Source organism: Prunus dulcis, chromosome 7 (genome assembly GCF_902201215.1).
Source record: "Prunus dulcis chromosome 7, ALMONDv2, whole genome shotgun sequence".
Lineage (NCBI taxonomy): Eukaryota > Viridiplantae > Streptophyta > Magnoliopsida > Rosales > Rosaceae > Prunus > Prunus dulcis.
In genome coordinates, this window is record NC_047656.1 from 5,249,948 (window position 1) to 5,276,383 (window position 26,436).

At 37.2% G+C, this 26,436-nt stretch overlaps 3 protein-coding genes across 10 annotated transcripts; 1 reads left to right on the forward strand and 2 right to left on the reverse strand.

Moving 5' to 3' along the window:
• Positions 1 to 3,334: 3,334 nt before the first annotated feature.
• LOC117635235 (receptor-like protein EIX1) lies at positions 3,335 to 6,448 on the reverse strand. Its single transcript, XM_034369588.1, has 2 exons — positions 6,364 to 6,448; positions 3,335 to 4,653 (listed from the first exon to the last, which is right to left on the reverse strand). Exons 1-2 carry the CDS (start codon positions 6,446 to 6,448, stop codon positions 3,335 to 3,337), a joined length of 1,404 nt encoding a protein of 467 aa, XP_034225479.1.
• Positions 6,449 to 14,682: 8,234 nt separating this feature from the next.
• On the reverse strand, positions 14,683 to 18,557 carry LOC117634219 (DNA gyrase subunit B, chloroplastic/mitochondrial-like). Of its 6 annotated transcripts, XR_004586747.1 has the most exons (7): positions 18,354 to 18,557; positions 17,948 to 18,092; positions 17,837 to 17,840; positions 17,639 to 17,706; positions 17,427 to 17,540; positions 16,572 to 16,641; positions 15,397 to 16,188 (listed from the first exon to the last, which is right to left on the reverse strand). XR_004586747.1 is itself a non-coding variant. In XM_034368196.1 (6 exons), exons 1-4 carry the CDS (start codon positions 18,515 to 18,517, stop codon positions 17,525 to 17,527), a joined length of 393 nt encoding a protein of 130 aa, XP_034224087.1. In that variant the 5' UTR covers positions 18,518 to 18,551; the 3' UTR covers positions 14,683 to 15,332; positions 16,132 to 16,188; positions 17,427 to 17,524. The 6 variants fall into 6 exon arrangements, 4 of the variants coding, with proteins under 4 accessions (XP_034224087.1, XP_034224086.1, XP_034224084.1 ...); XM_034368196.1 differs by lacking the exons at positions 16,572 to 16,641; positions 17,837 to 17,840 and adding an exon at positions 14,683 to 15,332 and having other exon boundaries at positions 16,132 to 16,188; positions 18,354 to 18,551; XR_004586746.1 differs by lacking the exon at positions 16,572 to 16,641.
• A 1,095-nt stretch (positions 18,558 to 19,652) lies between these two features.
• On the forward strand, positions 19,653 to 24,148 carry LOC117634218. 3 transcript variants are annotated; one of them, XR_004586744.1, is made up of 3 exons: positions 19,653 to 19,759; positions 22,948 to 22,990; positions 23,991 to 24,148. XR_004586744.1 is itself a non-coding variant. In XM_034368192.1 (3 exons), the coding sequence occupies exons 1-3, from the start codon at positions 22,301 to 22,303 to the stop codon at positions 24,034 to 24,036; spliced, it is 423 nt and encodes a 140-aa protein (XP_034224083.1). In that variant the 5' UTR covers positions 22,226 to 22,300; the 3' UTR covers positions 24,037 to 24,148. The 3 variants fall into 3 exon arrangements, 1 of the variants encoding a protein (XP_034224083.1); XM_034368192.1 differs by lacking the exon at positions 19,653 to 19,759 and adding an exon at positions 22,226 to 22,634; XR_004586745.1 differs by lacking the exons at positions 19,653 to 19,759; positions 23,991 to 24,148 and adding an exon at positions 22,577 to 22,674 and having other exon boundaries at positions 22,948 to 23,282.
• Positions 24,149 to 26,436: the final 2,288 nt, after the last annotated feature.

Genomic DNA, 26,436 nt, shown 5'->3' on the forward strand with positions numbered 1-26,436 from the left:
AGGGATGTGAATGTAGCATAGAGAGCCAAAGATTCTCAAGTGTTTGACACCTGGTTTCCTTCCACTAAACTTCTCAAATGGAGTTGTATTATCCAGAGCACTTGTTGGACTTCTATTTTGCAGATATACAGCTGTATTGACAGCTTCTGCCCAAAATTTCAAAGGAATTTTCTTCTCATGCATCATTGTTCTTGCCATTTCCATCACAGTACGATTCTCTCTCTGCAACTCCATTCTGTTGCGGAGAGTAGGCTATAGTCAGTTGCCTTTCTAATCCCATCTCTTCACAAAACTTTGAAAATTCCAATGATGTATATTCTCCACCTCTATCACTTCTTAGCTTCTTAATTTGATAACCACTTTGCAGCTCAACCATGTTTTTGAACCTTTTGAATATGTTGAATGCTTGAGACTTATGCTGTAAGAAAAACACCCAACACATTCTAGTGTGGTCATCAATGAAGGTGAGAAAGTATCTATTCCCTCCAAGAGTGATAGTCTGCATTGGACCACAGATGTCAGAGTGTATCAGTTCTAAGGGCTGTGATGCTCTCCAAACTTTCTCCTTGTCAAAAGGTTCTCTGTGACCTTTTCCTGTAGCACAGCCAGAGCACACATGCTTTGTGACTTGTAATCTAGGCAGACCTTGCACCATTTCTTTGTCTTGCAGGAGCATCAAACTAGTATAGTTTAGAAGTCCATACCTCTCATGCCACAGCCAAGATGACTCCTCAACTGTTACTTTATTAGCCATAGAAGGTTTGACATATTCTAGGCTTAAAGGAAAACATCTATTTCCCTTCATTGGTACACTTGCAATCAAATCCTGCGTCTGCCTATCCCCATAAATATCAACCACATTATCACCAAAGACAAGCCAATATCCATGTTCTACAATTTGACCTACACTTAACAGGTTCTCATCCAAACCAGGGACAATCATAACTTCCTTAATGTATCTAGTCATACCCTGCATTTCTATGACCAAAGTGCCTTTGCCAGTTGACTGTACCAAATCACCAGTACCCATTTTGACTTTACATTTCACATTCTTATCAATGTTCACAAGCAAAGACTCATGTGAGGTCATATGATTACTACATGCACTGTCAACATACCACATATTCATATTCTTTCCAATAGTAGAAGAATGACATGCATAAAACATTGTTGCAGGTTCAGTTACCTGATTAGCAATATTTGCTACTTTTCCAGCCTTGTTTGCTTGATCACAGTCCTTAATGTAGTGCCCAAATCGATTGCAACCATAGCATTTTGGCTTCCCTTTAAACCAACACTCTCCATAGTGTAGTTTATCACAATGCTTGCATTTTCCCTTAGCTTGTTCTGATTTTTCCCCTTGTTCATGCTTTCCTCCTTGGTTGACATTATTTTGAGATTTTGAATCCCATTTCTTACCCGTCGATTTCCAATTCTTCTTTGATTTGTTATTACCAAAACTAGAATTTGACTGAGATCCTTTTTGGTTTATGCTCATGCTGCTGAAGGCTTTCTCAGTGGTGCTCTCAGCATGTCTATCAAGCCGTTGAGCAAACCCCCTCAATGCAGCAAGCACTTCTTGTACCTCAATAGTCTCAATATCCTTCGTTTGTTCAATCACATAACAGACAGGATCAAACTCTTTAGTCAGGCTTATAAGAAGTTTTTGAACTAACCTTCCTTTGGATAGATCTTCCCCATATCCCTTCATTTGATTCACCAACTCAAGCAAACGAGTGAGATACGCAGACAAGGTTTCATCATCCTTCATTCTTGTGTACTCAAAATCTCGACGCAGACCCTGTAGCTTAATAGATCTCACTTGCTTATCACCATGAAACTCTTGATGTAAAACATCCCAAGCACCTTTTGAGGTTTCTTCATTTGAGATTCTGGGGAAAATGTCATCTGAGACAGCTCCTTGGATAATACCAAGTGCCTTAGCATCCTTCATTAACAAAGACACCTTCTCTGACTCCGATGACCCTTCTTCATCAACCTTCTTCCCTTTTGATTCTGAAATCCCAAGACCCTTTTCAACTAGATCCCAGATTCCATGCGACTTAAAAATAGTTCTCATTCGGATCTTCCAAAATTCATAGTTATCACCATTGAATATTGGAGCCCGAAGATCACTACCACCTGACCCAGTCATTTGAGACCGGAATCTATGAACTGAGTCGGAAATTTCTTGTTGGATTTTCCAAGCTCAGCTCACACAGCTTCAACGCCCACTATCCAGATCCAACCTTCGCTGCTGATACCATGTTGAAGTTTTGGATTACTGAGGGAGCTAGAAAGGTACAGGGAAGAGTGAGCTCAGAAGAGAAAACAGAGAAAATAGAAAAGTTCTCTGGTACGATCTGCAGCACAAAAATGCAGAGATCACACCTTTTGTATTCATTCTCATTCTCTCATTACATCAGCCAATCACCTCCATTCTGTTACAAGAGCCAATGTGAATGTGACACATGGCAATACAAAGGCTAAGAGCCGTTGGAAACTAACTGACTGCATTACACCTTACACTTGGCATATGAGCTCAAGTCACTTAACTAACATAATGCTTAATGAAGCTAGAAAGGAAAACAGACTAAGTAAATTACTAACTAACAAGAAATTAGCTAGTCAATTTACATTTCAACACTCCAATGTTCCCTGGTAACTGTAGGCTTCTGTATCTTCGTATATGTAATCAGATTTCAAGCCGCTCAAGTTACCTATGCAGTGGGGAATATTTCCAGAAAGATTATTGTGTGAGAGGTCCAATATATGGAGAGTGGGAAGGCCACATAATTTTAAAGGGATGCTTCCAGTAAATGAGTTGGACCTCAAGCTTAGAATATGTAAACATGGCATGTTTTCTCCGATGGAAGCCAGAATCGGTCCAGAAAACTTGTTATCACCAAGATCAAGAATATTCAGGTAAGTACAGTTTTTAAAAGAAGGGACTTTACCTGAAAAGTTGTTGCTAGAGAGGATCAAGAACATGAGTAAAGTAAGAGAGCCTAAGGATCTAGGGATTGTACCAGAGAGATTGTTGTCTGACATGTCTACAATAAACAACAATGGTATATTGTTCCAAAAATGAGGAACCTCACCAGACAAGTGGTTATTTGAGATAAACATGAATTCTAATGGGCTTAAATTACCAAAGGACAGGGGAATGCTTCCACTCAAAGAGTTCTTAGAAATGTCTAGATATGTCAAATTGGGCATCACTTGACCAATGTTATGAGGAATTGGCCCTGAAAATAGATTATCTCTAAGATGCAGCCAGGTAAGGTTTGAGGACCAGAGTGGGACTGGGCCTTCAAAGCGGTTTGAAGTCACATCAACAATGGAAGAATAGCTGAATCTTAATGAATTGGGCACCGCTTAATTGATTATTAGCGACATCTAGATTATCTAATTGCAAATCCAACTGCCAAAACCAATCTGGTATGGTGTCTGAAATCCCAGCGTTACGGAGTACCATCTTGGTCAACTTAGTCTGATTTATGAGCCATGTAGGAAATTTGGGACCCAGTTGGCATGACCTAATGTACAAGAATCTTAATTTGAAAGGAGGTATCCAATCAAAGCTTATGTTGAAAACCAAGGAAATGTTTGGGGAATTATTTCCAATTGATACTTTTCTCAGGCCTCTAAGTTTCGTAAAATGAGCTTCTGTAATGGCACCTTCCCATGTGTTGCCATAAATATCAAGTGAAACCAGCGATGAGAGATCCCAAAGACTTTCTGGGATGATCCCACTTATTTGATTCCATCCAAGGTAAAACTCCTCCAAAGATGTCAAGTTTCCAATCGATTTTGGGATTGAACCCTGAAATGAGTTATCCGACAAGTGGAGGTATCTCAAGCTTTTAAGATATCCCAAAGAATCAGGCAGTTCTCCTGTCAGACTGTTATCCGTCAAATCCAACATCTCTAGCTCAGTTAGATTGAACAACCAAGGAGGTATCGTGGAGTTGAAATAGTTGCTGGAGAGATCAAGAACCAAAAGGGATGTGAAATTGATAGATGGAAGAGTGAGAGGAAGGATGGAAGGTCCACAAAAGGGCAAATGCAATTCAACAAGTGAAGGGAGCATATTAATAGTGGGAAACCAATAAGATGTAGTCTTAGCAGGGTTCACTCCTTCCAAGATAAGGTACTTTAAGGAAGAAAGAGTTGCAAGCCAACGAAGGTCATTCCCAATTGGTTCAACAATGTTATTACTAAGATCAAGATAAAGCAACCCTGAGAGGTTTCCAAGATTGGGGGGAATGATTCCACCAAAAGAAGCACTAGAGAGATCGAGGTATTTCAGTTTCTCTAGCGATCCAATGAAACTTGGAAGTTGGACACCTCCAAAGTTATTCATGCTCAAATCCAAGTAAATCAAATATTTCAAAACAAGCAAAGAAGGGTTGATCTCACCACCAAATCCAAATGCAGACACTATTGCTCCGGAATAATCCAACCCATCTGAAGAGCGATTGGGAAGATCGAGCCTGTTGATACGTCCAGTTATGTTGTTGCAGCCTACACCACTCCATTTGCAGCAATCTTCTCCCACCTGAGATGAAAGCCGGTTGGAAGGATTTGTGAGGCCTTGTTTGAGCTTGAGAAGGGCTTTCCTCTCTATATCTATGCATCCCACATTATGATCTGTAAAAATCAAGTTGAATGGTTTTAAGGGATGAAATTCCTGAAAGTGTAATTAGTAAGACAAGTTGGATGAAAGCACTGCTGTGACCGATGATTCTTATGCAATGAGATAATACAGAGATGCCCTATATATAGGAGTAAATGAGAGTTCAGATGGTTGTTCGAAATTATGTGCCGTTGCAGACACACTAACAAGAAAGAAAATTTTCCATAATCACGTCCCTACCTATAGAAATTGTGCGAACTTTAAACGAATTTTTCCAAGTCTGATAAAGAAAAATAAAGAGTTCTAAAGTCAGTGATACACGACGATCATGCATGCAAAGACTTCCAAGTCAATTTGAGTAAGTTGTGGGGTAAATAATTCAACCCCACATCAGTAATTCAGCCAGATAATGACTTTGAGGTTGAAAGTAGCAATTTCAGTAACTACTAGACGTGGTCAGATAATATTACAATCTACCACATGCACTAATCTCTACCACTCTTCTCTCTTCTCTCTCTCTCTCTGTCTCCAAAAACCCACCACCCTATCAACCTCTACATCCAGCCATTTTCCCCAAACCAATAGATGGACAACCTGGATGAGTCCATGGAGTCTAATTCTACTCACAATATTAGACTTAGATTGTTAAGTTGGGAACAATTTGGACTAGATTACTAGTGGCCCTTGATAGTCTATTGTACACCACTTAAAACATAAGAAGGTGTTTATGCGAAAAAGTGGTTCGGCACTTTTAGGCTCAACTTAGTGATGTCTGGGCCTTCGGGATGTCCTGGGCTCCATTGGGGCGTGATCTTACAAAACAAGGGTCCCCTCGGTAAGTCCTAGGGCACCGGTGTGGTACCGGCCGAAAGCTCTCCGATACTTAAGTAAGTACGGATTTAGTAAATGAATTGAACAGATCTAGAGGCAGTATGCCGAAAGTTCAGATTACCCCCATTTTGGGACTTGTGCCCCTTTTTATAAACCTTGGGAGGTGTGCATGTTGTATTGAATTTCGATGTGGAACATATTCACTGTAGATGACCCACGTGTCCAGTGGGCGATTTGTGCTTTAACAGTACGATCGGCAGGCTTGGGTGCCAAGGGCTTCCCTGCCAATGCCACGCATTGTCCACGTGTTTAACTCTTATTGGTCGCTGATTCTGGTATAAACAGAAGGTATTAAACTCCAACTGATCTGACTAAATATTTGCTACAAGTAAATGAATTCATATGAAAGACATCCAGATTCATCTCTAGCAAATTTTATCAAAATTGGGAACAAAAGGAAAGCATGAGTAAGCCTTTGTCTGCCCAAAACCTTTTGGTCATCAACCCAGTAAACCCATTTTTGGAAAAGGCTATATATCCTAAAAGCAGTATTGATATAACGCCATCTTCCTTACGAATATACATATATTGAGTTTTATCATGTCTGCAGTAGCAGGGTGGACAACATAAAAGCTGTTGGAGCAACCGCATTTCGAATCACGCAGTTACAAAAGCGAAACTTCTAATATACATCAAAGTATCGATACATGAATTTTGAATAGTCAAATTCGAATTATTTGATCCAATGGTCCAGAATATAGTGTAAAAAAAACTACCTATAAAACTGGCAAACTGGTTGTTGTGGTTTGCTTAGCTCAATGAAAAGAAAGCAGCCGCCCAATGGCAAGAAGGACGGCAAGTTCTGAGGGTGTTGATGGCAAGATTATGCATACTTCTCAAAGCATCTTCCTCTTTTGATTTTGCTTTATTGAGCTCATCGATTCTGAGCTTGTTTCTCTCCCTTCTCTCTTCTCTCATCTATGCTCTCTCCTCTCACAACTCTTGCGAATTTCTCTCTCTGTTGCTCGTCTCTCTTTATCGTACGAATCTCTCTATCTCGCATTCACTCAAAAGGTAGATCTCAAAACGAGAGAAATCTCTAAGTGCCTATTGAGAATCAGCAAATCTCTTTAGTCACGTTTAAATCAAGCCATAATTGTAGGATCCGCACTTATGCAATCTTTCCATTATTCTGATTGTAGTCAGTTGCAAGACTTTAGGCACAAGTTTAGTTAACTTTACTTGTACAGCTTTTCCTTTCTTGTATTTAAGATTTCCTTTCTGTCGAGTTGCCAAATGGATCACGTGTTGATATAATTTCTACTGGTTCCTTGAAAATTAATTCTGACCTTGTTATTAAAGATGTCCTTTCTGTTCCCATTCAATGTCAATTTGCTTTCAGTGAGTAAGATAACTTGTGATCTTCATTGCACTGTCATTTTGCACCCAAGATTTTGTATTCTACAGGACCTGACAACAAAGAAGGTGATTGGCCTGGGGAAGGAGCATAATGGCCTATATTATCTTACCAAGCCCACGGATATTAAGCCGCCACCTGCAGCACATACCACCTCTACCAATTCTGATTTGTGGCACCGTCGTCTTGGGCACTCCTCTGCTGCCCCATTACAATTTCTGTCCAAATCCGTATATCGTATTCCCTTCAATTTAAGTTCTCATTGTGAAATCTGTCCAATGGCCAAACAGACTCGACTACCATTTTCTTTAAGTTCTATTTCTATGCTTGCACCTTTTGATTTGATACACTGTGATATATGGGGACCTCATCGCATTAATTCACACTCTGGTGCTCGTTATTTTTTAACCATCATGGATGATGTTTCTCGTCACACATGGGTTCATCTTATGCAATTTAAATCTGAAACACAGGGCCTATTAAAATCATTCTTTGCTTTCGTGCGAACACAGTTCCAATGTCATGTTAAACATGTTCGTTCAGACAATGGGAGTGAATTTACTTCCATGTGTCATTTCTTTAATGATTTGGGCATCATTTTCCAACATTCTTGTCCTTCTACACCCCAACGAAATAGTGTCGTTGAGCACAAACACCGCCACCTCCTTAATGTCGCACAAGCCTTACATTTTCAAGCACCTTCCCTTAAAATTTTGGGGGCAAAGCATTCAAACTGCTGCATATATTATCAACCGTTTACCAACCCTTTTGCTTTCTAAAAGAACACCATATGAAATGCTCCATAAACAAGTACCCCAATATCACCACTTAAGAGTCTTTGGTTGCTTATGCTATGCCACCAATACCAAACCTTCTTCAAAGTTTGATTCCCGAGCAAGAATATGCATATTTGTTGAGTATCCGTTGGGTCAAAAAGCCTATAAGCTATATGTGACCTTCAAACTAAGACATTCTTCTCTAGCCCAGATGTTGTTTTTCATGAACAAAATTTTCCATTTTCTACCTTGCCTTGTGACACCCAACTTGATCATTTTGTACATCTATGTTTATCTTTGCCTATTCACGATGCCATTACTTCCCACTCTACATCAATACCACCACTAGACACCCCAAGTCATACACAACTTGAAACACCGCCACCGACACATATTGGCCCACCACATGAAACACCATCACCTCCATACATTGACACACCAACTATTACTCAACCTGAACCAAACACATCACCTCCACCCAATGAATTTGACCAACATGACAGATCCTTATCCAATCCCACTCCTCTAGTTGCACCACGTCGTAGCCAAAGAAACCACCAACCACCATCATGGCTCCAAGATTATCAATTCTCCCAGGTTCGTGCTACTCCCCTTGGCCCATCATCATCTTCACGATCAGGTACACACCACCCTCTCTCAAATTTTATTTCCTATAATCACTTGTCATCTTCTCACCGTTGCTTTCTTAGTCGTCTTTCTACCTCTGTCAAACCCACCACATTTGCATAGGCTGATGCTGATCCCAGAGGAAAGAAGCCATGCAAGCCGAGCTTTTGGCTCTTGAGCACAATAATACCTGGACTATGACTCCACTGCCTTTTGGAAAACACGCCATTGGTAGTAAATGGGTCTATAATATCAAGTATCATTCAGATGGCACAATTGAACGCTACAAAGCCCGTTTAGTGGCAAAAGGATATACACAAACAGAGGGCCTCGATTATATGGAGACATTTGTTCCAGTTGCAAAAATTGTCACTGTCAAATGTTTGCTTTCCATTGCCACTGTTCGTGGCTAGTCCCTTCACCAACTAGACGTACAAAATGCTTTCTTCCATGGTGATTCGGATGAGGAAGTCTATATGCTGCCTCCCCTTAGTTTTCTTCGATAGGGGGCGAATATGGTGTGTCGACTCAACAAGTCATTGTATGGCCTCAAGCAGGCATCTCGTAATTGGTTCTCTAAATTTTCTACTGCTATCCAGAGTGCTGGTTATACCCAATCAAAGGTAGATTATTCCTTATTTACTCGTGTATGTGGTGAATCATTTACATCAGTATTGATTTATGTTGATGACATGATAATTACAGGAAATGATGACAAAGCCATACAAGACCTTAAAAAGTTCCTTCACACCAGAAGTTGCCCGTTCAAAGAAAGGAATTTGCATTTCTCAACGAAAATACACACTAGATATTCTTGAAGATGCCAGGCTACTTGGTGCAAAACCTGTCAACTTTCCAATGGAACAGAACTTGAAATTGACTCCAACTGACGGTGAATTGCTCAAGGATCCTTCACAATATAGGCGACTTGTTGGGCGTCTTATATACCTTACCATCACAAGGCCAGACATTACCTACTCAGTGCACATTCTTAGTCAATTTATGCACCAACCAAGGAAGCCACATCTAGAGGCAGCTCTTCGCGTCTTGCGTTATTTAAAGAAGGCACCAGGCCAGGGTATTTTGTTTCCCACACAGAGTTCATTACAGCTAAGAGGTTATTGTGACGCTGATTGGGCTGGGTGTCCTACCACAAGAAGGTCAGTCACGGGTTTTTGCATATTCCTTGGTGATGCACCTATATGTTGGAAGAGCAAGAAACAAACCACTGTGTCACGTTCATCAGCAGAGGCAGAGTATAGATCCATGGCCTCTATCACTTGCGAGTTGGTATGGTTGAAATATCTTTTGGAAGACTTACAAATTAAGCATGAACAACCAGCAACCTTGTTCTGTGATAATCAAGCTGCCTTACACATAGCGGCAAATCCTGTATTCCATGAGCGTACAAAACATATTGAGTTAGATTGCCATACAATGCGTGAAAGGATCCAATCAGGTCTTGTTGCAACTACTCATGTACCTTCTGCCCATCAAATTGCAGATATATTCACAAAACCTCTTAGGAGTGCACTGTTCCATCACCATCTACGCAAGTTAGGAGCTTTGGATATCCATGCTCCAACTTGAGGGGGCATATTGAGAATCAGCAAATCTCTTTAGTCACGTTTAAATCAAGCCATAATTGTAGGATCTGCTCTTATGCAATCTTTCCATTATTCTGATTGTAATCAATTGCAAGACTTTAGACACAAGTTTGGTTAACTTTTCTTGTACAGCTTTTCCTTTCTTGTATTTAAGATTTGTATCTGCTTGCTAAAATATCAATGAAAACACGAGAAATTTCTCTGCAAGTTCTTCTCTTTTACCAATTTTAACATCTTCCAAAGTCCATTTAAAAAGCTTAGATTTTTATTCATTCTCAACAATAATTTAGTTTAGTTTTCATTTCTTGTTAAAATTTGGTGAATTTAATTTGAACAGAGGGAATGTGGTGTGCAAAGGACTTTAAATTGGAAAAGCATCCGTAATGACGCATGTTGGTCCAAGCAATGCTTTCTTTTGCCTGGGAGGTTCCCTTTGCGTTCGTTTTCTCAGGTTTTAGTTGCCTTGACTTTATAGCTATTTTTCTCTTCTGATTTATTTTCTGTTTGTCGTTTTGGTTTGTTTTGTTGGCCTTTGGTGTCTTTGGCTGATGCGATAATGAAGTTATCGATTGTTTTGAAGCTAAAAATATAGCGGTATTCAATTATGATTTTTAAGTAATCAATAAAAGTTTGGTGGTATTCAATTAGAATTTTAAAATAATTAATGGAAGTCCGGTGATATTCAATTAGGACTTTTAAAAGAGAAGAAAAAGTATCATGATATTCAAAAACTTACTGATTTTAATGTATTTCATTAAATGGTGTATTGTGTGAGACTTTTGAGTGTGTGATATAAATACCAAATCACATAACAAATCCCACCTTCCTATGCCTGATTCTCATATAGACAATAAAGAAACATTAACCAGAATATGGAGGGGAGAATGTGGGTGATAGTTTGAGAAGTGTATAGTATAATATAATTTGTTTTTTTAATCTTTTTTTGTTCAAATTCGACTCCTTTTGGAGCTGCTACTTTCTTTAAAGACATTTTTGCCTCCTGCTTGAACGGAACCTGTCTTCAAACAAAGGTCTGCCTGATTCTTTGTCCCTTGACGAGGAACCATAAATTTCAATCATTGACTTGCTTTCATCTAGCCACCTTGACACTGCCTCAATTCTGAACAGAAGAGTTGCTTTCTCCGAGAAAAGAGCCTCAACCTGGGCTTGTTTATGAATCAAATGGTCAGTCATCTGAGCAAGCCTTCTCTTGACCTCAATTTCTACTTATGTTGGCTCCTCTATCTCTTTCCCTGTCATTTCGACGTTTGCTTGATGAGCATCGGAGATCTTCCTCTGAGTTCTTCATGGTTCACTTTTTTTAACTCAACTTGCTGTTGAAGTTCTGCTACTTGATTAACCTCAGCTACTTCAAGATTTCATCACAAGGTGGCAAGGGATTTTGCAAGGTCAGCATTTGCAGCCTCCAGTTTAGCCAAACGTGCAAAGGCCTAGTATTATTATGGTGTATGCCTTCAGGTTATGTATTTAGGTGAATGATGATGGTTGATAGAGTCCCATTTTGGTTGAAAATATATATACCTAGCTGCAGCCTCTTTGCATGAAAATTTGAGTAAATGGTTAAGGATTTTCAGAAAATGGTCACACGCACAGGGCAATTCACGCCCGTTATGCACCCACGTCAAATTATTGAGTCTCCACTTTAGAGAAAACTAGACAATTTATTTGTTTGCTTTCTCATTTTATCGAAAAAGATGGGCCGCTTTCTTTCCCAAAAAAAGAAAAAGAAAAAGATAGGTCTCTTTATTGAAAATGAGTTACAATCTTGTTAATTACTTCATATTTCATAATCAATGTCGAAATCTGAAAGCCAAGCCTTATCAAAACTAGGTTCTAGGTTTCAAGTTTTACCTAGCTATAGTCGTAACTAAGTTGGGAGCAGTACCCAATTAATGAATATTTGTGTAAATCCCCCTCCATCAATCGTTTGTATTAAAAGAAAAAAATAATTGAAATAATTCTACAGACATCCAAATGAGAATAATTTGAGAATCGCCAATAATTATTCCAACTTTTAAAATTCAAATTGATGTGATAACATTTCATTTTATCTATATATCTATATATATAAAGCAAAAGGCAGAGAATGGTGAAACATTCAAAATACCAAAAAATGCCCTTGGTTAATTCAAATATTAAGAATTAAAATTATTAATTAAATGAGGATAATATGGTAAATTCACACTTTTCATATTTAAAAAATTAAAATTAAAAGAAAAATCAGATAATGAATCCTATTTTTATGGAACACAACTTCCCATTATCTTTTTTAATTCTAAAATAAATTTAAATTTTTTAAAAAAAAAAGCCTCTCGCAGGCACGGAAGCGCGTGCAAAGAGGCTAGTCTATATATATAAAGCAAAAGGCAGAGAATGGTGAAACATTCAAAATACCAGAAAATGCCCTTGGTTAATGCAAACATTACAAATTGAAATTATTAATTAAATGAGGATAATATGGTAAATTCAAAATTTTTCGTATTAAAAAAATTAAAAATAAAAGAAAATTCAGATAATGGATTCTATTTTTATGGAACACAACTATCCATTATCTTTTTTAATTCTAAAATAAATTTAATTTTTTTTTAAAAAAGCCTCTTGCAGAGAATGATGAATCATTCAAAATACCAGAAAATGCCCTTGGTTAATGCAAACATTACAAATTGAAATTATTAATTAAATGAGGATAATATGGTAAATTCAAAATTTTTTGTATTAAAAAAATTAAAAAAAAAGAAAATTCAGATAATGGATCCTATTTTTATAGAACACAACTATCCATTATCTTTTTTAATTCTAAAATAAATTTATATTTTTTTAAAAAGCCTCTTGCAAGCGCGGAAGCGCGTGCAGAGAGGCTAGTATATATAAAGCAAAAGGCAGAGAATTGTGAAATATTCAAAATACCAAGAAATGCCCTTGGTTAATGCAAACATTAAGAATTGAAATTATTAATTAAATGAGGATAATATGGTAAATTCACAATTTTTCATATTAAAAAATTAAAATTAAAAGAAAATTCAAATAATGAATCATATTTTTATGGAACACAACTACCCATTATCTTTTCTAATTCAAAAATAAATTTTAAAAAAAAAAGCCTCTTACAGGCGCGAAAGCGCGTGTTGAGAGGCTAGTAATCAATAAAGCAAGTGTTATATTATGTGTCACCTCATTTGTTAATTAACTTGAGGTAATATTGGTATATGTTGTAAAAAAAAAAAAAAAAAAAAAAGGCAATTTTTTTGTTATACAAGAGATATTGGGGGATGGGGGAATCAAACCTAAGAACTAAGATGCAAGTGTAAATGCTCTTAACCACTTGAGGTATAAGTCCCTTACTAAATCTAGACATTTTAAATTCCAAATGATGATGCAATTTTCCTTTTTGTTCATATTTGGTCTCACACAACTTCTTTTGTTTCTTGCTAGTAAGATAAATATGAACGAAAGTTGCATGTCAACTGTGATTATTTTACGGATGAATTAGGGTGTTGGTATGATACACCATGTTTCATGAAGATGCATCTACAAATTATTACACGTGTACTCTTATAAAAATATTATTATTTAAAATCTATATCTAAAGTGAAATTTGAAAAATATAATATGGTTTTTAGCCCGAATACCCCAGAACCCCTTAGAGAGCAGTTATGTGAGATTTTTGGTATTAATGGAGCAGAAAATGCTGGTACCTAGGGTTGCCAACGGTTTGGGGAAGGTCAAAAAGAGCAGCTTTAGCTTATATTAGAGATAGAGTGAGAAGGAAGATTGACGGCTGGAAACAGATATCCTTGTCTTTGGCAGGAAAGGAAATCCTCCTTAAAGCGGTGGCTACAGCCATTCCGGCTTATCCCATGGCTTGCTTTAAGTTCCTTGCTGCTGTTTGTAAAGATATTAATGGAGATTTGGCTAGATTTTGGTGGAAGAATGGTGATGATGGTTCCAAAATTCACTGGAAGTCATGGGCGAGTTTGTGCAATCCGAAGGAAGAGGGTGGTCTGGGCTTTCGAGATTTCATGTCCTTCAATACAGCTCTACTCACAAAACAATGCTGGAGAATTTTACAGAATCCAAATGCAGGATGGGTGCAGATTTTGAAAGCTAGATATTACCCGGATTGTGATTTTTCACAGGCGAAGAAGGGAGCTCGAGCATCCTGGGCTTGGGCCAGTTTATTAGAAGGGAGAGATGCTCTTATTAAAGACTCTCGTTGTCAAATCTTTAATGGTGCTAATACCTGGAAGGACTCTTGGCTACTTCCTCCTCATGAGGGGATCATTAACGTGTCTCAGTTGATCTCTCCTTCTGCCCCCCAACAGGTTTGTGAAATTATGGACAAAGTTAATCACTCATGGAGAGTGGACCTCATTGATTCTTATGTCTCGCGAGAGACTATTGACATTATTCGTTGCTGTCCTATTGGTAATTCTGACGGCTGTGATAGAAGGGTTTGGCCCTGGACCTCAAATGGAGATTATACTGTCAAATCTGGATATCGGAGAATCCATGCTCAGAACCGAATCAGGGAGGGTGAAAGGGGCTCGACTTCTCATGTAGTTCAAAAGGAGGTGTGGCAGAGTATTTGGAAGATTGTTCCGTTACCCAAAATTCGTGTGTTCTTATGGAGACTCTTAAATGATGCCATATCTACTCGATGGAATTTGTTCAAGAGGAAAATTGTGAACTCACCATTGTGCCCCATTTGTGGTTAGTTAGAGGAAACAGTGGAACACTTGCTTTTTCTGATGCCAATGGACACAAGCGGTTTGGTTTGGGGCTCCCCTGAGTTTCAGAGTGAACTCGCAGGGCTTTTCTATGTTTGATAAATTGTTGTTGGAAGTCTTAAGCCTGAAGGACATGGGAAAGGAGATAATGAATTTATTCTCAATGATCAGCTTTACTTGCTGGGAAATTTGGAAGTCCAGATGTAATTTCATCTTCAAAGGCTACTTAATCGATCCTATTGTTACAATTGATAGAACCATGCGAGCTTTCAGAGAATTCATGGGAGTAAAGACTAGACCTGAAGTCTCAATTTGGGTTGCCCCTCCAGACCCCTTGAGACAAACGTCAAGATGGATGCCCCCAGTGGTGAACTTCCTAAAAATCTATTTTGATGGGGCTTGGCAACCGAACTCCTTTAAAGCAGGTTTAGGGGTGATTGTTAGAAATGAGGAAGGCTTGTTTTGTGGGGGGCTGGCAACACCTTTCCATTGTAGTGCAGCCTTGGTCGCTGAGGCAGCTGCAGGTCTATGTGCTATCAAGTATGCAATCAGCCGAGGGTTGTGTGAATGCTCTTTCTTGAGAATGTTTGTGTTTTTGTGTTGTATTTTCAGTGATAATTTCGCGTAGCCAGCTGGGTGTTAGAAATCTTTAATGTACCTTTGAGGGACTGCTTGCTTCTTATTTTTCTTTAAAAAATTAATACAAATTCAAGGTGAGAAGCAAAAAAAAAATAACGGAAACAATTAAAACTGAATTAGAATAGAAGGTACTTATATATTCTAGCCATCATCACAAAGAAATGTCAAGGTGTTACAATCTGAACTCCCACCAGAATGCCTTATGGTTTAAATAATATTTCAGGTCCATTTCACACATCATTAAAATGAGAGTTATAAGACATGGATTTAAAAGCAAATGCAGCAGATAGCATCGGATCACTAACAGTAAATTTGCAAGAAAACAAAAGAGTGCTATTGTTTTATTTGATTGTAAGGGGAGGCATTGACGACAGATAAACCCACACCATGTAAGCCACCAGAGACACTATACCAGTACTTGAACCACCAAATTTGCCACCAGCATGTAAAACATGAATAATTTTCATAAGAACTATCATTTATAAAACAATAAAATGTTCCTGCATTTAAAATAGCTCCCAAGTTGCTTATTTCATATTTTCTTCATTAAGAAAAACATATAAAATTTCAAACCTCGTCAATTTCCAAAGGTGTTTCTATCACTAGAAATCCCGGAACTAGTTGAGTTTCTATCATTCATGGTCCAAACCTTCAAAGTGCCACTGAAACATATGCTTGATATTTGACTTATTTAGATAACCTAAACCCTTTATACCTAATTTTTTGATATAATATTATCTTTCTGGTTTTAATGAAAAAAGTAACTAACCCTATGCAATGTGAAGTGGATTACATTCTACCTCTACACAAAAATTAGAAATGAGAATGATAGTTTATGCAATAATACCATCAACACAGTCTCGAGAGCAGATTTCTTGGTTGCTGGGTGCATATCAGTCAGAATCTGCAATGAACAAGAAAACAACAAATATGGGTAAAGATAGTAGCAACATATATTTAGAGTTAGTGTACATAACTCTTGAGAAGAGTATTCAGGAAAATTTCTAATGGTTGGTTGTAAATTCAAGATTACTATCAATGCAATATGAGAAGAAGAAAAAATTCAGATTTTCTTTTATATGTTCCCATAATTACTAACAGTAACAAAAATTAGTTTTCTGAATCTAGAAACACTGCATGGTACCAAGTCACGACATTGTGGTCCCTAGTACATCTAAAGTGCAAGTTCTCTTAGAATTACTCTTGCAATGGGTATTTAGAATGCACTAAGGATACAGGCAATCACCATTTCATACCAATTAAGATATATATAACTTTTTTCCATACCTACAAATCCTCCCAAACCCGCTTCCTGGACTTGGCTGCAAAACTGGGGCCTCCCCCCGAACCCTACAATCTTTCGGAGGCAGGAAAATTTAGCAAATAGCTAGAGAGGTATCTTGAGGAATCAAACCCAAGACCACGTGGGAGCAAACCACAGCCCTGACCACTGACTAAACTCTCATTGGTTAATGAAAATGTGTATAATGACCAGAGGATCCCAGACATGCGAATAAATGCCTAAACCGAAATACGTTAATGCTATGGGAGCATGCACAATTGCATGGGGGATGTTCAGTAACGATTCTTATAGTGCTGTTTGGGGATTTGATAAGCTAATTCCTGTAGACGTCTATTTGCCGGGCTATCCACCTAAACAGGAGGGGCTCGGTGAAATAGACATGTCTGTAAAGACATGGACTACCAGCACCTGAACAGAAAGACCACATGAATCTTCACTGTTCCCTGGAATTGGCTTTCGCGATTTAAGAAAACATGTACCAATTACAAAAACGGCTTTTTTATTAGGTACACTTTCTCTTTGTGGTATTCCACCTCTTGCTTGTTTTTGGTAGGTATTTTCATTCTCTGCTCCAAAAATTTTACTGCGTTACAGAATTTACGTGGCATGCTTAACAATGTTTAATGAACAATTTACAGACTCTAGACATATTGACTATACATATGAGAAATATAAGTACGAAAGGCATCATAGGGTATAAAGGCCCATCAAACTACATGTGAACATTAGAATATCTTGACAAGCCTTATAAGAAATCATGACACTGTGTTCTTACTTTAACATATACAAAAAAGGATTTGTGAAGCTTTTGACTAAAAGGCATAGAAGATGTAGCATACCCCACGACCATTGTCAGCGATGCTCACAGAACCATCTGCAAGTAAAACAACCTCGATCTTTGAAGCAAATCCGGCTTGAGCCTCATCCACAGCATTATCTAAAATTTCATAGACCTAAAAGAGCATGATTAGAAACTTCCTTATTGACTAAGATGAATCTAGCAAAAGCACATTATTAAAAATGGAAAGAGAAAAGTGAGGAAAAACAATACCAAATGGGTCCTGTGCTCCCAATATACATCCCTGGCCTCTTTCTAACAGGGTCTAAGCCTTCCAATACCTGAACATGTTAGACATTATAGCATCAAGCCAAAACTAAGTCGGAGTGACAGCTTACAAGTCCCACTCAACAATTTCTAACTAAACCCATCAACAATTTCCAACAAAAATAAACACCTTAATAAACTTACTTATCTATTTCAAAAACAAAAATAACAAGCATGATGTACAGATAAATTAGCAAATGGCTAACTTAAAATAGAAAACTTTGATTTACCCCCTTTTGAAATCGAGTATTTTACCTGAATCTGATCAGACCCATATGCATTGGAGCCAGAGCTGCCTTGAAAAGCCTCGGTTGCAGGGGTAGACGACATAAAAGCTCTTGGAGCAACCGCATTTCGAACTACACAGCAGCTAGGAACGCCCTTCAGTGGAATATGGGTCCTGTCACAACCAATAACAAAACCCTTAAACACTTTCCACTTTCCCAGGAAAAACCCGAGTAGCAAAATACAAAAACTAATATCTTATCACCAAAAATAACAAATGAACAAATAAAATCACTCAAATTCAAACAAAGAAAAAGTTATGTTGTAACAAGAATACTGTAGAGTCGCCTTAATTCCCTAGTTAGCCGCATTTTCTAGGAAACCAAACAGAAAATAAAGCAGAAAATGAGGGGCAAAATATGAAAGGGAAAAGCACCTGGGTTGTGGGTTGAACAAGAGGGAGGGACGAGCAAGAGAGGAAGACGAGAAAGAAGAAGAAGAGGAGGGGAAGTGAGGGTGAAGAGAAGAGTGTGAGAGAAAGCGTAAGGCCATGAAGCGAAGATAAGGAGGGGGAGGAGGTCTCAGAATAAGAAGCGCCATAGGATTTGGTTCTCTCTGTTTTATTTTGTTTGTCTTGTAGACCTTTTAAAAAATAAAAATAAAAAATAAAAAAATAAAAACTTGTAAATTCTGTTTGAGTAAAGCAATTCTGTCTAATCCAAGGGTTGAGTTTGCATTTCAAAAATGGATGGTTGAGATTGAATGACTGGATAACCTATTCAGCCCTTTGTTATTGAGCACCTGAGTCACATGTGACTCTTATAAGGGCTAACAGAACCAGACGCATGCTGTGGAGGTGGAAGACGACGCTCGCTCCAAGTTTTCTCTCTAAATTGAATCGTAAGAGCCTCCAGCTCTTTTCTCTGCTTGCCTAAATCCAATCATAAGCGCCCCCAAATCCTCTCTCTGCTTGCCCATCAAATGCTCTCCCTGCTTGCCCACCAAATCCTCTCCCTACTTCCCATGAGCGTGAAGAAAGAGAGAGAGACGACGAGGCATGAAGAAAAGCTCCTCCAATGCGATTCTTGTTTTGCGAGGTTTAACGCCTCGATGACCGCCATTGATCCACGATCGGATCCGTTCAAGAGCTCACCGTTGAAATTGCGTAGTAATTAACACCAAGACCAGAGATCTGATGGGGCTAGGTACGGGATTTCCAGGACCCATCAAAGTTGATTTTGAAATTTAGGGTTTACTGAGATCATTTTTTTTATTTGATAGAGCGACATGCCTGAGGAATTAATTAGTAGGTCGGTCTTTGATTCAATGCATTAATGCGTTCGCTGTTTGTTTCCATTCCAGGTACTCCCTGTCTGCTTGCTCAAGATGCGATAGGGTGCGATGTGGACTGATAGAGGCACTGGCAACGGCCTTCCATATCTTTAAGGTTTTACTCCTTACTCATTCAAGCATGTGGATGTATGTTTTTCTTTTGTAAAATTTCATTTTTTGTTTTTAAATGGAAACAAAATGAACAAAAATAAGTTTCCAAAGGCAAATAGCATAGCATGCTCACCGAATCGAGGTCGTCACGAGAAAACTGAAGACAAAGCTGGCGACTCTGCCTAAGCGAGGTCCTCAACTCTTCTCTCTGCTTGCCCAAAACTGATATGCATAGAGGTAATCGTTGGGAAATTGATGATGGGTCCAGCCTCCATGATGTAGTGGTCACCAAATTGAGTGGAATTTAGTTTGATTTGTTGGAATTGTGTGAATGACGACATTTGAGTTGGTGGAGAAAGGAAGTGTAAAGAGGATGCGTTGAAAATTTGGAAACATCAAGTAAGAGTTCAAACAACCCTCTTTTTCTGGTTTATGAGTTGAATGTATTTTGGGTAATGAGTTCATGCAGTTTAGGAGTTCAATATATTTTGAGTAATGAGTTTATGCAATTGTATGTTTTTAGGTTCGTGTTTACGCTCTGAAGAGTTTGCCGACAGTCGGGCAACATTTGCATTGCAAGCATGCAATTGCATGTTGGTGATGCAATGCAAGAGTGATTGTGCACAAACGAAAATAAGAAAAATGGATCATATTTTACTTGTACTTGCATAATTAGAAATATTTTTTACTATAAATCGAAGGGCTCAATTATTTGAAATACAGAGCATGACAAACGGTAAGGGGCAATAATCCGAACATATTATACTACAAAAGGACCAATTATTCGAAAATATTTAGCAATAGAAATTGTCATGTAGTACAAATCATATTCAAAAATATCCCCAATTTCGTAAACCATAATGTGGTTAACCCTAATATGTATTAATAGCCATAAGGTCATAATGAAGTAGTTAGTTACTTTTCTTTGTCTTCGCACCATACATTCTAGGGGTGGCATTTTAAACCGAAAAACCGCAAAAACCAACCGATATTTTACCGCAATAAAACCGCAATCGCGGTAAACCAAACCGCAATCGCGGTATTAAGAACCGAACCGCATTTGCGGTTGCGGTTGCGGTATTTGATTTTCAAAATTTGCGGTTACCGCAAACCGCAAAGTATAGCTGCACGGCTATACTCTATGAATAATTAAGTAAAATTGTAAACCCTTCTCTTCTCTCTCTGTAGCCGTGAGATGAAAACCTGGAATCTGTTTCTTCTCCTGATTCCCATTCGTCTCTCTCTCAACTCTCTCTCTCTCTCTCTCTCTCTCTCTCTCTCTCTCTCTCTCTCAACTCTCAAAATCGGCTTCTCTCTCACAGACCCGAATCGAACTCATCTCTTCCTCTCTCTCTCGATCTCAATGAAGTGGATAAGTACTTGACGGATCCTTTTGAGAGCCCCTTGAGTAAACAATTCAATCTCTTGAATTGGTGGAAAGGGAACCAAACAAGATATCCTATTCTTTCACAAGTTGCCAAGGATATCTTTGCAATTCCAAGTTCTACGGTTGCTAGTGAAAATGCTTTTAGCCTAGGCAAGAGGATTGTGGATCCTTTTAGAAGCTCTTTGCATCCTAAAATGGTAGAGACATTAGTGTGTACTAGTGATTGGCTTAGAGCGGACGAATTTTCCTTTTACAAAGAACCAACGGATGATGAGGTTGAATTCTACAAGGAAATGGAAGATATGACAACTTGTAAGTAATTAGTTTATTTATGCTAATGTTATTTATGCTTCTTCTTATAATAAATTGTACTAAACTATGTTGTTTTATTTGTAGATAGCATTGGTGCTCAAACAACACAAAGGGGTTCTTCAAATCCACTCACCACCAACACTTGAGTTTGTAACATTGGTGTATTGCATTTTTCCTTTTAGTTTGTAACTTTAATTAACTTTGAATTGGATTTTTCTTTTTGGTTGTAACTTTAATTCATTTTGCTTTTGGTTTGTAACTTTAAAGGATTTGGAATTGGAATGCTTGAGAAGTTTAACTTTAATTGGAATGTTTGGAATTGTAACTTTAATTTTCTTAGGTTGTGAATGCTTGAGAATTGGAATCGATTGTGAATTTATATATGCTTGAGAAATTGAGGTTGTGTATTTATTTATTTAGGTTGTAAATTTATATTTTTGTGAATGCTTGAGAATTTGCGGTTTTAAACCGCAAATTTCGCGGTAACCGACTGCATTTTTGCGGTTTACCGCAATGCGGTAAACCGCAAAATGCGGTCGGTTTGCGGTTTCAAAAATCACCAAACCGCAAATAGTCGGTCGGTTTGCGGTTTGAGTAAAAATTCGCGGTTACCGAACCGCAACCACCCCTAATACATTCATTAACTTTGCGTTTTTAAGCTATGTGGAGTTTGCTCACAGGCGGGTAGCGTTTGCATAACCCACATGCAATTGCACTACGGTGATGCAATGTATGAGTGACTGTGTGCAAACCGAAATAAGAATAATGGATCATATTTTATTGTACTAGCATAAGTAGATATGTTTTGTACTTTCAATCACCGGGCACAATTATCCGAAATACATAGCATCACAAACGAGAAGGGGCAATTTATTCTGAACGGACGATTTTACCCCTACATGTTTATATAAAACAACCCATCATGTCCACAAAAATTTAGATCATTACTCGGTTTTTGTCTTTGAAGAATCTTGATCAAGAAGCTTGAAAGCAATTGGGTTTTGGGGTTGATACATCTGGCATATCACCACATGCTCTCCATTTGTTTGCTGAAATGTCACACTCATGTTGGGTATGCAATGGTGGCACTGCACTTCTTGATATTGATCTTGGCTACCATATGGGCATTCAAGACAATGGTGGTGGTGAGTTTCTTACGAGTTGCTTCATTGAAGGGTTGATGACAGAGCTTCGCCAGGACTTGTACTTGCTTTGTTTTGTCTCTGTTCAAGAAGCCTCTAATGATTGTGCAGCAGAGTTTTGGTCATTTATTTCTTTTTGAATTTGCAATAGTCATGTTAATTGTATCAAGGTTTCTTCTTTCTGTTGTTTATTGTGTGCTATTCATAGTTTTATACCAATTATCGCACATCATTGGTCATGAATCTTTGCAACCTTTGAGTTGGATTTTTCTGATTACATCAAGTGCTTATTCAGAAAATGGCAATTGTCCTTTACACAAAGAGTCCGACTGGAAAGAAGCTGGATATCATGACAGGCCAATTTTTTGGTGTTACACTCCAAATAACACGGTGCTTCCAGTTTTTGATTGTGTACTGACATTGAGAGGGACAAGTTATGTGCCATTTATAGATGACATTTGGAATGTCGAGTGGTATTTTTGCTTTTTGAGTGTTGTATTAATTTGTTTGAGTTTTAGATAACATGTTATTTGTGTTAGATTTAATGTGTCAATTTCTGTTACAGATTATAAGCTTAGATGGTTCTGCCTTCAAGAAGCTTTTTTATATTCATAATCAGCAGTTCATTTTAGTTGCTTGCTGTTTTTTGGTGCTCTCCTCTTCATCTCTGCTTTTCTCATTAATTCATTTATTTAGAGTTGTGTCCACATTAGGCTTTGATTTTTGTTCTTCTTTTGTTTTCTCAGGGGATTCTTTTGGCAGAGGAGTTGAAGGGTTAGAAGCAGTTAGGTGAAGAAAATGCTTTCTTTCAGTTACTTCTATTTCAACTTTCTGTGAAATTCCTTTTTCTTGTGACTGCAAACGCTCTGACCTTCTAATGCAGATCTTATAAGAAAGAAACAAATTGGATGATATTTAATCCAAGTTATATGATCTTTATATGATGAATAAATTGTTTTAGTATTTGAACCCAAAGATTGAGTCTTTGGGTGACTATGCCTTTGTTTGTGTGTTTAAACTTATTTATCTGTTTTGCATATCAATAGCTTCATTTTGGTTTATTACCAAGCATCCATTTGGTATGTGATTTGGCAATAGAATGTAAATTGAGCCACTATTCCTGTTTTCATTAGTTGATATTAGTTTTGTTGTTTAAACTATCTATTCTGTTTTGTTGTGCATAATGGATGAAGTCAAAAAATTTCATAGGGGAACAATTAAGAGATAAAGCTGTGAAGCATTTAAGGTATATACATTACTAATATGATTGTCTTTTTAGCGGAGAAATAATTAGTATAGCTCTATTTTTTCTTTGCTTTTCCTTTTTTTGGGTAAAGAGTTAGTTTAAGTACACAATTGCTGTTTGAAATTTGTTAATGTTTTTGTGTGATATCTGTTTTCTCTTTGTATAGAAAGCCTTAAAGGCTAATAATATTTCCATTTTCCCAATTGAACGCCCATATTAGTCCCTTTTCCTATAATAGGAACATTTGGTTGCAATTTTTTTCTTTCCTATTATGTATTCAGTTTAAGTTTCATGCTTCGTGATTGTAATTTTTTAATTTTATTTTAAACGAAAAGCCATAATTTTCTTTTTTAGTTGCACTATTATTTACTTCAATTTGGGTAATTGTCATCATAGAATTTGATTGGTTGTATTTTGAGGTTCTTTCATTATTTGGTTGTTCATTCTAATTACTATTTTTTTCTTTCTTGCTGTTCAAATTTGTAGATTGTGTAATTTTATGATTTCTCTTGCGTCTAATTTTTTCCATTTTTCCTATTGTAGGTGCACAAATGGCAAGGAAGGTGCACATCACCGCATTGGTTACTGAAAAGGAGTATGGATACATGTGAAAAAACAAATAAAGGAAATTTGTACTGGATAATTTGTCTTTGTGCCAAAATCATGAGTTGCTTAGGTGAAATACAAATCTGTTTTTATTATTTGATTGTGTCTTTTGAGGGATGGTGCCAAGTTTTGCGTTATTCTCTGTGAAAGGAAAATCTCTTTGAGAAACCAAAGTAATTTTATATTTATTCTAGAGTGTTGCTAAACGAACCTTAAAATTAACTGAGTACACTTTATGATCTAAGTACACCTTATGATCTAAGCACACCCTAATATTTTAATTAAAATGTAAAATTAACTAAGTACGCCCTATAAAACTACTAAAAATTCTATGATACACCCTAATACTTGTAGCATTATTTTATAGTTAATTTTTCAGCTTGATTTTTTTAATAGTGTTTATAAATCTTTGACTTTTCATATGGATTTATGCTTCTACTAAAACTGTTGACACTGTTTTTGCAATTCCAAGTTCTTGCAATTACCACATCTTTCCTTAAAAACACAATAGGACAAGCAATCTTTTGATTAGGGTTGAATATAGTTAGTGGGGTGTACTTATTAAAATTATATTTGTTTCACAATTCCATATATCTTTTTTGGTCATTTTATATTAGGATAAATCAGTAATTCAATATATACTTTTATAGTATGATGTACTCAATTAATTTTAGGGTTCGTTTAGCAGCACTCTTATTCTATTCTTAATAATGGAAGCAAATTTAACCTTTTGATGAGCTGTAATTCTAATATATTACACCACCTAACCTATGGGCTTAATAATTGGTGTTTATATGGGCTTAAAAATTTGTGTTTATATGAAACAATAATATGACAATTAATATAACAAGATATAACGTGTGGCGCAAGTGGTCTTGAGTTGTGTAGAATGAAAATATTAACTTTTAAAAGAATACCTTTGTATACCTTTTATTTATACTTTTCTTTCTATTCACTTTTAATTGATCTTACAAATTCTTTTTTTCAATAATTTGGTAACATATGTTGTATTGTATTCATTGATCACCTTTATAAAAATAAATCAATTATCATAGTTGACCATATTGAAAAGAATTTAAAACAAATGAAAGAACTAATTTAAATTCATCTCTTGTATTTATAGATTTTAGGTATAGTGTTTTCTTTGTTTTTGTTTCTTTTTTGAGATCTTATTTCTTATTTATGTGACATGTAGTCTTGGTCAGAGAAAATAGATGATATGACATTTAATTTTCTATAGCTTTTAGGTAGTAGTAGATTATCCTATTGTCATTGCAAATGAACATGCACAAAAAAGAGGCCCTCTAGCTGAAAAAATATATCCAACCAACTTACTTTTTTAAACAAACGGGCTATTTGTTCACGTAAACGCAAGGGTTGCGTTCATGGAGTAAAGTTGCTCGTTCTTCTACAAAATGGGCCAAACTAATTTACTTTTTCAAACAAACGGGCTGTTTGTTCACGTAAACGCAGGAGTTGTGTTCGTTGAGTAAAGTTGCCCGTTCCTCGAAAAAAGGGCAAAACTAACTTACTTTTTCAAACAAACGGGCTATTTGTTCATGTAAACGCAAGGGTTGCATTCATGGAGTAAAGTTGCTCGTTCTTCTAAAAAATGGGCCAAACTAATTTACTTTTTCAAACAAACGGGCTATTTGTTCACGTAAACGCAGGAGTTGTGTTGGTTGAGTAAAGTTTCCCGTTCCTCGAAAAAAGGACAAAACTAACTTACTTTTTCAAACAAACGGGCTATTTGTTCATGTCAATGCAGAGGTTGCGTTCGTTGAGTAAAGTTGCTCGTTCCTCGGAGAAATTGGCCCAACTAACTTACTTTTTCAAACAAACGAGCTATTTGTTCACGCGAACGCAGGGATTACGTTCGTTGAGTAAAGGTGCTTCTTCCTCGAAAAAATTGGCCCAACTAACTAAATTTTCCATACAAATGGGCTATTTGTTCATGCGAAACCAATAGTTTGCGTTCGTTGAGTAAAGCTGCCTATTCTCCAGAAAAATGGGTCCAACTAACTTACTTTTTCAAACAAACATGCCATTTGTTCACAGTAACGCAGGGGTTGCATTCGTTGAGAAAAGTTGTCTGTTCCCCGAAAAAAAGGGCTCAACTAACTTACTTTTTCAAACAAACATGCTATTTGTTCACGCGAACTCAAGGGTTGCGTTTGTTGAGTAAAGTTGTCCGTTCCCTGAAAAAATGTACCCCACGGACTTACTTTTTCAAATAAACGGGATATTTATTCACTCGAATGCAAAGAGTGCCTTTGTTAAGTAAATTTACCTGTTCCCCTGGAAAATGGACCCTACTAACTTAGTTTTCCAAACAAAAGGGCTATTTGTTCAAGTGAACGCAGGGAGTGCATTCGTTCAGAAA